This window comes from Mus caroli, chromosome 1, assembly GCF_900094665.2.
Source record: "Mus caroli chromosome 1, CAROLI_EIJ_v1.1, whole genome shotgun sequence".
In the NCBI taxonomy this organism is placed as follows: Eukaryota; Metazoa; Chordata; class Mammalia; order Rodentia; family Muridae; genus Mus; species Mus caroli.
In genome coordinates, this window is record NC_034570.1 from 80,467,401 (window position 1) to 80,478,944 (window position 11,544).

The 11,544-nt window shown below is 39.5% G+C and overlaps 1 protein-coding gene across 4 annotated transcripts in view; it reads right to left on the reverse strand.

Moving 5' to 3' along the window:
- The window catches only part of Usp40 (ubiquitin specific peptidase 40), a 50,025-nt gene extending 42,736 nt beyond the window's left edge, over positions 1-7,289 (reverse strand). For 3 of the 4 annotated variants that reach the window (XR_002378360.2, XR_003837435.1, XM_021167449.2), the window contains exons 1-3: positions 7,133-7,287; positions 3,112-3,207; positions 1,928-2,035 (exon numbers count right to left, since the gene is read on the reverse strand). Coding sequence is in view for 2 of the 4 variants with exons in the window: in XM_021167449.2 (XP_021023108.1) it covers positions 1,928-2,035; positions 3,112-3,207; positions 7,133-7,246 (318 nt within the window). In the remaining 2 variants the exon portion in view is untranslated. Of the gene's footprint in view, positions 1-1,927; positions 2,036-3,111; positions 3,208-7,132 lie in introns of all 4 variants that reach the window. The other variant, XM_029480991.1, reaches the window with a different exon arrangement.
- Positions 7,290-11,544: the final 4,255 nt, after the last annotated feature.

Sequence of the window (11,544 nt, forward strand, 5' to 3'; positions counted from 1 at the left end):
CTGTGAGGGGATACTGGGAGGACTCTAACATACCATAGTGATTTGCACATCCATGTTTATTGCTACACTATTTGAAGTAACATAGCTGTTTGTCAAGATGAACAAAAAATGTAGCACATGTATACAATAAAAATTTATTTAGCCATAAGGAAAAATGGAATCATAACATCTGTAAGAAAATGAATATAACTAGAAATCATTAAACTAAGCAAAATACACTAGTCTCAGGAAGACAGTTAACACATGCCTCCTCTCATATGTGGAATCTTGATTAAAACATACTTATAGATATCCATGTATAGGCATAATATAGGCATATATTATATGTGATTATGAGCAAGACACAAAAGATCTTAAAAGCAGTGGGAAACAGATGGTAAAGAATATATGCAGTAAGAAATGAAGTTGGAGCCGGGCGTGGTGGCGCACGCCTTTAATCCCAGCACTCGGGAGGCAGAGGCAGGCGGATTTCTGAGTTCGAGGCCAGCCTGGTCTACAAAGTGNTCCAGGACAGCCAGGGCTATACAGAGAAACCCTGTCTCGAAAAACCAAAAAAAAAAAAAAAAAAAAAAAAAAAAAAAAAAAAAAAAAAAGAAATGAAGTTGGGATTAACTGGAGGAAGAAAGGAAACCACCTGGAAGGGGAGGGAATAATGGGAAGGTAGTGTGGGAGGAAAACTAGTGAGAGTGTAAAGACAAGTAGGTCATTAGAATTCAAGATGGAATCTATTACTTTGTATGCTAATCTAAAATTTTTAAAAATAAAAAAGCAATTTAAACAAAGGCAATCACAGTTTAAAAGTATTTTTGATTGCTTACTATATATCTAGAAGAAGTAATCACATGACCAAATTACCTTATATTTTAACATATAAGATTATACTAACCTTTTCTAGCATGGAAGCTAATCTGGAAGCTCAGGCAGTCCAAGAGCATGGGAAGCTCAAGTCACAACAACCTCAAAGACTATTCAAGTTCTTGCAAAGGGACAAGATAACAAAGAAAACCTATCTCTTTCTCCCCCAGCTTCCTTCTCTCTCAACTCCATTCTCTCCTATAAGGCACTGGCCCTCCTCTCCATTTGCTGAATCAAATCTCTTGAAAATCAGAGCAGGAATAAGATAGAAGACAGATAAACAGTAGAAAATCAATAAGATCAGAAGCTATGCTGGCTTTTTTGAAAAGTCTTGACAGTGTTCTCAATGGGAAGGAAAAAAGCAAGGAATGAGAAATAAAAAAGAAGTTAAAACTTCAACATGCCTTTAATCCCAGCACTCGGGAGGCAGGGGCAGGCGGATTTCTGAGTTCGAGGTCAGCCTGGTCTACAAAGTGAGTTCCAGGACAGCCAGGGCTATACAGAGAAACCCTGTCTCAAAAAACCAAAAACTAACCAAACAACCAACCAAAAAACCCAAAAACTAAAAACAAAAAAACTTCAAGTTCTAAAGACACTAAAAGATACTATGGGGACATGTTTATTAAATTAAAGCCCACAAATGCTCTAAAACAATCCCATTACAAAACAAACTCAAGTTGTGGAAAAGTGAGTGTTTCTGGTATCTGATTACTCATTCAACTTTCAGCAGAACAAGTAAAAGCTTTGTTCTGTGTGAAGTTGCCTAGTAACCTCATTTCTAGTAACACCATTTTCTGAGACTGACCTAGGGACCATGTGACTGGCTTGATTATTCACTGAGCTTTAGAGTGACTTCTATGGTAATTAAAGGCCTCTTTTCCTGCTTACTTCTTCATAAATAGCATAAACATGTATGAGAGCTGTAACATACCAGCAGAATTCTAACCACTAAACAAAAATCCTGATTATTTTCTTCTGTTTTAAAGCTCCTACTACACAGGAACTCGTGTTGCTAGGATTGTGCTATGGTTTCCTGGGATGAGAGGACTTCTTATGTTGATGCCAGCACTACCTTTCGCAGTGGTCCATGCTGTTTCCTGTACTTCTTGTTCCAAGATATTCCTGTTTTTTTCAAGAGTTTCTGACCTAGTTGATCAACAGGAATTTGATTGGCCTCCTCCTTATGAAAGAAATACAGTCAGTTAACATCTGATGAGAAATAATTTACCACAAATTCAGAGGAATCAATAGAAGTGAACCTGTTCATCTTCCCTAGAGTATGAACTTATAATGGGATCAATCAGAGCTATATATTTTTAAAGGAACCTTGAGCACTGGTTTATAAGACCTTGATTTGAAAATCCATTTATGAAGGGCTACATACAGAAATCAAAGAGCACCACCATCCAGAGGGAGTCCTAAGGTCTGTCACATTCCTGACATTATTTATGATTTTGGAAGAATAAACAAGGCCGATGTGGCTGACACAGGCTCTATGTTGAACCTTTAGTCCCCAAAGCTTCAGAACAGGACTGTGATTGGAGACAAGGACTTCAAGGCCACAGGTTAAAATTCTCTTCTGTTGTGTGTTCTGAGACAAAGTCTCATGTTGCTCAGGCTAGGTTACATAGGTAACTGAGAATGGTTCTCAACTTCTGATCCTCTTGCTCTCATTTCCCAAGTGCTGGGATTATATGGCACTTCACGTATCACCTTATGTGGTACTGAGATTGAACCTGGGGCCTTGTATGCTAGATGAGCACTTGACCAATGAGGCCACATTCCTCGTCATTATTATTTTTTCCTTGCAAGTAGTTCCAATATCAAGACAAATGGATTTTTTTTTTTGAAACAAGTTCTCATTCTCTAGCAAGGTTGGCCCAAAACTCAAGGTTTTTCTTCTGCTTCAGCCTTTCAAGAGGAGAGATTACAGAAAACAGCCACCACACCTAGTGATTTAAGTCAAAATAAATCAGTGTGTGGTGCCAGAAGACCTTTAATCCCAGCACTGGGGAGGCAAAGGTAGAGTTCATGGCCAGTCTGGTCTACAAAGCAAGTTCTAGGCCAGCCAGGTCTACACAGTGAGATCCTGATTGAAAAAAAAGTTAAAATGAAAAATTTCCATTTCAGAGGTAGCCCTAAAGCAATCTTATCTGATATTCTCATATAAATATACCATATATACAAATGCACACAGCATACACATGTATCTATAATACTTACATGCCCACAAATATGTACAAATAGGTACTCTACCTGCAATAAGATTGTTTTTAGAACCACCAATGGATCATTAGCCTCTTCTTCACTCTGAGGAGCTTTCACATTCACATCTGTATCACTTATCTCCTCCTAAGAAGGAAAACAGTTAAATGTTTCTTCCATAGATACCAGTTTAAAGGAATTAACCAAATAAAAACGTTCAAGTCACTGGAGAAAGAAAGGTAAAAATAGAATCTATGCAAGCTGGAGAATCAGGCAGACCTGCCTTTGAGTGTCAGTTTTCATCAAGTAAATCTACAAGATTTACTTAATCTCTCCCGCTTTATATGCAAACCACAAAGACAAAGAAAGAGTCTAGTCTGTGGCTGTGTGTATAAGGATGGCCCCCACAGGCTTATATATTTAAATACTTAGTCACCTGGAAGGGGCACAATTTGAAAAGAACTAGTGGGTGTGGCCTTGTCAGAGGAAGTGTGTCAGTGGCAGTGGGGTTTGAGGGTTTCAAACAGCTCACACCTCCAGGACCAGAGTGGCTTTCCTTCTCCGTTGGTGGAGCAGGCCGTAGTTCTCAATGACTTCTCCAGAACCCTGCCTGCCTGCATGGCCCCCTGCTCTCGGCCATCATGACAATGGACTAAATTTATGAACTGTGAGCAAGCTCCTAAGAAATTCGTTCCAAGAGTTGCGTTGGCCCTGTCTCTTCAAGGCAGTAGAACAGCAACTAAGACACAGTACAATCTACATAGAGGGTTCTAACATTTTCCAGAAAAAAACCACCGTGTCTCATAAAATTTGTGCTCATTATCATCTCAAAATACTTGTTTTTTTGGCTTCGCTGATAAATTTATATATCTGGTTTTGGCTTAAGGAAATCCTACCAATTTTCTGTAAACTCAACTTAAATTTCCTTATCATCCAGAAAGCCCAGACTAGGCATTGTGGCACATGTCCTTTGGTAGGCAATTTTTGTTGATTTGTTTTGGTTTAGAGACAGGGCCTCAAAATGTAGCCCTAGTTGGCCTCGAACTCAGAGATTTTATTTTGTGTTTGAGTGCTTATTTGTGTACCACATGTGTGCCCTCCTACGTCTGAAGAGGGCATTAGACTCCTTAGAACTAGAGGAACAGATTGTTGTGTGCTGCCATGTAGGTGCTAGGAACTGAACCCAGGTCCTTTCTGAGAGCAGCAAGCTGAACTGTTTCTCCAGTCCACCAAAAAAGTATTTCAATTGGCTAAAACCATAACAGCTAACAGATAGCATTAAGATACAAAAAAACTGTTAAGAACTAACAGCTTGGCCTGGAGAGATGGTTCAGCCGTTAAAGGCTAGGCTCACAACCAAAAATATAAGAAATAACAGCTTATGGCAGACCAGATTTATCATCTTTTCATAAATTATTGAAAATGACAAAATAGATAAAACAAAAGCAGCTTTTTCTTTTTTATAGTGATTTTTAAGATAGTAAACAAAATAACTTTAACTGACTGACAACTTGAAAAACATCTAAGATCGCCTGGGAGGTAGGCCTTTGGGCATGTCTGTAGGGAATTATCTTGATTAGGTTAATTGAGGAGGAATGGCACCATTCCCTGGGCTGAAATCCTAGGCTATTTAAAAAGAGAGAATGTGCACTCAATACCAATATCCATCTCCCTCTGCTTCCGGACTCTGGTTGCACCAGGTGCATCCTCCAGCTCCTGATATATTGACTTTCCTGACACTGGACACTGGAACTGTGAGCCAAAATAAACTGATCACAGCACAGATGATAACTAGGCTCAGCCTTGCTGACACCGAGATTCCATTTCAGTGCTCATACACAACAGCTTCGGAGAAGAAAGCCTGTGGCTAACTCAAAGCAGGAAGGAAAGGGACTGATTTTTCAAACAACCCATTTTCCAATTCACTGGCACTAATTGAATGTCTTATGTTTCCACTCAATTCTGACACTAGCTATGTGGTCATGTCAGATCCCACTTGTTGAGGAGTCAGTTTCAAAAGATTGGTCTCACCTCTTTTTAAACACCAACTACAACTTTCTGGAACAATGTGCACAACCCACTACAGTTTATCACAGAAGATATCAATGCAGAGACTGGATGAAGAGGAGGAAGAGGTTTAGAAAGTCAGGTGCAAGAGCCTCTGCACCCATGGAGTAGGCACCACACCTCTGTTCCCATATCCCAGGTATAGGAAATTCCTCAAGAATTTGTCACTGAAGTTTTACTATGGAGCATTATGATAGCTATTCTTGGTTGTCAACTTGACTGGAATTTACTAAAGCCCAAGTGGCTGGGGATACCTCTGAGGATTTTTTTTTCTTAACTAAGTCATTTGAAGTGATTTTAATCCAGATCTTTTAAGGTGAGAAGATCCACCTTTAATCTGGGCCACATCTTCTGCTGGCAGCCTATTTAAAGGATATAGAAGAAAGAAGTGTTCACTTTTTGCCTGCTAGCTCTTACTCTCAGTGGCAAGTCCATTCCTTCACTGGTATTAGAGCCTACTTAAGGTTCTGGTATATACTGAAGACCAACTGATACATCCAGCCTTGTGGTCTGAACAACTACTGTTTGATCTGCTGCTGCTAACAGCCATTGTTGTACTAGCTGGACCACAGCCTGTAAGTCATTCTAAAAAAAGCTCCTTTATATATCTACAGGAAATATATAGATATATTTTCATTCTGTAAGTTCTGTCCCTCTAGACAACTCTGACAAGTGTAAGTAAGACTGATGAAATCACTGGCAAGAGGTTAGCTGAACTCAATCTCCTGCCCCTTTTCCCTCCCTAAGGTCGAAAGGTGGGGCTGCCAAATTTCACTCTCTAAGTACACGGTTGTTTTCTCTGGCAACAATGTCCCACATTGAAGTATCTAAGAATGACCTCAATAGCATTACCTAGGTAAGGGGGAAAGGGGCTCACTATAAATAGCAAAATATACTTCCATAGAAAATTCCAAAGAATATCCCCTAGATAAGAAGCAAATGCAAATCCAAAGAAAATATACCAAATTCACACAAAATCCATATTTTGATTATTTTCTTTTGATTATATTGAGACAGGGGCCTTAGTCTGTAGACCATGCTGGCCTCAAAATCAGCCTTTCAACTGCTAGACTTGCAGCTGTGTGCCCCCACACCCTTCTGCTTCTGACTACTCTTGATTTTTGTGAGGAGACAGAATTTCAATAAATTAGCAACTGGGTGTGACAGCCAACACCTATGCCTAAAGTTCCAGCACTTGAGAGACAGGCAGGATAAGTGTAAGCTACAAACCAGCATGGACTACAAAGTAAGACAGTGTCAAACAAACATAAAGACAAACAGATAACACAAAATCAAACCACCAGATTTCAATGCAAAGAACATAAAGCTTGTTCCTTCAAGTCACACTAACAGTGACGATTCTAACACTCCTACAGAAGAGCAAGTTGCTGCTGAAGAGATGAATACAAAACTTCAAAGAGATGTTCTAGAATTCAAAGCCCCAGAGGAAGACAAGAATCCTTAAACTTCAAAACGAAATTTCACATGAATATTTCATGAAGTTTACAGACTGTCAGCTGAGAAAATGCTGCAACTCTGAAAGCAGCTAAGAAAATTACAGGAGGCAGTGAGGAAAGCTCGACTGGCAATGTACCTTTTAGATCATAGCGAGGCCCTGCGTTACTGAAAAAGGCTGTAACAGGCAATGTCAAAGGTCGGTGATTTTGATGGGTGGATGGGGAAAGAGAATATCCTTGTGCTTAGTAGGCAAACACAAAGCATTTCCCAGCAGAGGAGCCAGAGGCTCTCATCTATATTCCAAATTGTTCACTGGAGTGAGGTCAACTAGTGTGTAAGAGTCTATACCACATGCACAAATATGACAAGGTTACAGCTGGAGATAGGAGGTAGAGGGCACATGGGAGCTGTTCATGTAAAAATGAACCTTCAATGTTTTCTAAAGGAGGGGTGTATACTGAAGGCAGAATGAACAACAGAATTCTGTAACAGGAATAGAAATGCAATGTAATTTCAAAATTATTTCTAAACAAATTTGTAACCTTACTTGACATTGCCAGTTGCCAAGATGATCAACATCTTTAATGTACACATGGTAATGACCTCCATAGCAGCCACCTTTGTGAATAATGACGGAGAAGAGGTCATACATATATTCCATGTCATCCAGTTCACTCTAAAAGAAGGAAAATAAACATTGATACAAATTAATAAGGTGGGATACATAATCAAAGGGGAAAAACAACCCCAGGACAGCCAGGGCTATACAGAGAAACCCTGTCATGAAAACAAACAAACAAAAAAAAAGAAACATCCTTGTAACATTCACACTTCATAGTAAGGCCCCTTTGCTGTTGAATGATTATTTAAAACACTATTGTTGTATTTCAGGATAAAGAGAAATTTAAATAAATGGGCTTAAAATCACTTTCTTTTTTCATTAATTTCTTTGGGGATGGCTTCAAATTCCTGGAGGTCCTTCTCCTTTAGCTTCTTGGGTGTTAAGATTTTAGCTATGAGCCACTATGCACAGCTGAGCTTTAAGTCTTCATCTACTGATTTATTGCCAACCATACCACACTGAGCACAGGCATCTGTTTTGGTTGTTTTGTTTTGTTTTTTCGAGACAGGGTTTCTCTGTATAGCCCTGGCTGTCCTGGAACTCACTTTGTAGACCAGGATGGCCTTGAACTCAGAAATCCACCCGCCTCTTCCAAGTGCTGGGATCAAAGGCGTGCGCCACTGAAGAAGTAACGAAATTCTAGGCCTTTAGGATGAGGCTTGGGAATGTGACCTTTGTGACTCATTGCTCCAAGGTATGCTAATCATACCTTGATAGCGACATTCCTCCACCTACCCTCTTCCTGGGTTCAATTCAAAGAATGGCACCCTGACCATTACTGGAACCTGCAATGCAAATGTGCTATCTTTAGGGGCTCTTAGATTGTTAGGGGCTNTTAGAAACTGNCTTGAGAGATAACCTGACACTTGTGACTTTATACTTCCTTGTGACTCTTAACTGGTATTTTTGGTATTTTCCAACAACACCCTCCCCACCCCCCACCTCCATGAATTGTGGTTTCTTCCTTTAAATACCCCCTTACTCAGCTACTCAGGGCACCATAGTCCTCTAGTCCACCACCCTGCGTGGTGTATGACCATGGGCCCGAGAACGCTCTCGAATAAAAATCCTCTTGCAGTTGCAGCAAGACCGTTTCTTGTGTGATTTGGGGTGTCGCCTCTCCTGAGTCAGAACGTGGGGAGAGTCCTCACGTTGTGGGTCTTTCACCACCACTGCCCGACTGAGCACATGCATCTGAAGATGTTATTTTTACTGGCTTTAACTAAGATAATGGGCCTGTGCTAGAGACTGTTGGTAGAGAAAGCCATCTTTGCATGATACCCATTATGCTGGTAGGACATATGCTCTTTTCCAGCCAAAACTGTCTGATATCCCAAGACAGTTGCTGTGTGTCTCAAGGTCAAGGCCTTTCTGGCTTTTAGTTCCATGCACAGAATATGAACTCAGCAATTTTGACTACCACCTGATGTTGTTCAGAGGTGGTCAGCTTAGTGGAATGAACAGGTTCTTTCTTGCTTTTCTAATTTATGATCAACCCTTTCTATAATTAATATAGTGTGCAATTACAAGTGACCCAGTAGGTAAACTCCAATAACAATGGGGAAAAATTACATTAGATTTAAGACATGCTTTAAACTCTGGATGAGAAGGAAAAAGAAAAGCCAGCTGTGGTGGCTTTGTGGTGGCTTTTTATACCTCTGTAATTCCAGTACTTAGGAGGCCATCTTTAGCTAACAACAGCAAAAGAGAAAGGAAAGTAGAGAAAAAAAAGAGAGGGAGTAGGGCATGAGGAAGGAAAGGGTGGGAAGGAGGAAGGAGGGCAGGCAAGGAAGTCTTAGTCTTTACATTGTAGGAGTGTGAACCACGTGGCATGAGACATAAGGTCTCTTCTGGCTTTGAACTGTGTCATCTGTAATGTAAAATGTGCACATAGATATTACCTGGGAGATACAAGTTACTTGAAGAATTTATTTCCTTAACTATAGTTTTTAAGTGGGCAGCATTAAAAAATGTCATATTCAGAAAAAAAAAAAAGGTGAGACACACAAAGATAAAAGATATTTTTTCTCAATATAGAAAATCTAAAGTAAAATTAATGTGGATTTCCTAGCTAAGTGAACATTTTTTTTATATATGTTAGAATCATGTGACGAACTATCTTTTATAAAAGGAAAAGCAAGTATATTAGAAACTCTTGGAAAGCAATTTTATTTTTCTGAGTGTGCCAGTAAAAGCCTCAGAGGCAGCAGGCGCTACTAGACTCTAGGGATGGTAATTCATGTAACCAAACAAACAGTACAGTTCAGTGGTGAGGCCTAAAGTAGAGGGAGGGAGGCTTGGTCATGAACTTTAAACACACACACACACACACACTCAATAGCTGGCTGGGGTTTTTTTGTTGTTGTTGTTTTGTTTTGTTTTTCGAGACAGGGTTTCTCTTCATAGCCCTGGCTGTCCTGGAACTCACTCTGTAGACCAGGCTGGCCTCGAACTCAGAAATCCACCTGCCTCTTCCTCCCAAGTGCTGGGATTAAAGGCGTGCGCCACCACGCCCGGCTAGCTGGCTGTTTTTAAATAAAACAATGACTTGTTATAAGAAATAGGTAGAATGATGGAATAGAATTGAAAATCTGGAAATAAAGACAAAGCTATGCTTACTGAATTTTTGACAAACATACATCAAATAAAGGCAGCCTATTCAAGTGTGCTGGGTTTCTACTCGTAGAAGATGAAGTTAGATTTACATCTTTCACCTTGTACAAAATCAATTCAAAATGGATCATAGACCTTAATTTAGCCTGCAACACTGACATTTCTAGAAAGAAAACATAGTATCTTCAGGATACTGGGAAGGCAAGAACCTAACCCAATACTAAAAGATGGGACTACATGAAAATAAGAAGGGTTTGTACAGCAACGTAACAATTAACAGAATTAACAAGATAGCCCCCAGGTGGGAGAAAAGCTTTCACAGCTCCATTTCAGACAAGGGTCTAATACACAGAATTTACAAAGAAATGCAGAAATCAAATGCCAAGGAAATACAACTGCCAGTCAACACAAGGGCAAACAAATTTAATAGACAGTTAAAAGAGAGTTAAAAAAAAAAACACAAATAGCCAACAACTATTTTTTAAATTGCTCAATATCCCACACATGAGGGAAATGCAAATTAAAACTACTTTGAGGTATCAATTGACCCTAATCTGAATGGCTATCATCAACAAATGTAACAACAAATGTTGGAGAGGATATAGAGAGAAATAAAATCTTCACTGTTATTGAAGGCATAAATTAATACAGTCACTGTGGAAATCAGTTTGGAGGGTTTTTTTGTTTTGTTTTGTTTTTTTAATTAAAACTGTAACTCCCACACAACCCAGCTACTTCCCTCTTGGGTATATAACATACCCAGAGGATGTCAAACCCTACTCCCGTGATGAGTCATCATAACCAAAACAACCTGGGGAGGACAGGCTTTTTTTGGCTCATGTATCTTGACCCTAAGGTCAGAGCTGATGCAGAGACCACAGAGCACGCTGCTTACTCCCCATCGCTTACTCTGCTTGCTTTCTTATAGAGCCCAGGACACCAGCCCATGGGTGCCACCACCCACAATTGATTTGGTCCTTCCAAATCAATCATTGATTAAGAAAATACCCTACAGGCTTGCCTGTAGTCAGATTTTTATGGAGGCATCTCTCAATCAAGGTTGCCTCCTCTCGGATGACATTAACTCTAGCCAAGCTGACATAAAAACTAGCCAGGACAATTGACCCCTTGATAAATCGGCATACCAGTACAACACTATTTAGCCATAATCTTTCCTTTTTTGTTCATCCCCTAAGTCACACATAATAAACATCACACTATAAAACATTTCAACTTTTAAAAGTCCTACAGTCTTTAAAAATTCAAACACTTTAAAGTCCAAAGTCTCTTTAAAGTACTCACTCTCTTAAAACCCAAGGTATATTTAAAAGTTCAGAGTCTCTTATAACTATGGGATCCTGTAAAATAAAAAGTAAGTTATATATTTTCTCATTTCAACAGGGAAGAACGAGGGTATAGACACAATCTGATCCTAGCAAAACCAACTCGAACAGTGTAAATAACACAATGTCCTAAGTTTGTGATTCACTCATAATCTGGGGTCTCCCTAAGAACCTGGGTCACACTTTCATCAATGGACAGATCGTGGAAACAGAAACTAAACAGGGACACAGTGAAACTAACAGAAGTTATGAAACAAATGAACTTAACAGATATCTACAGAACATTTTATCCTAAAACAAAAGGTTATATCTTCTTCTCAGCACCTCATGGTTCCTTCTCCAAAATTGACCATATAATTGGTCACAAAACAGACCTCAACA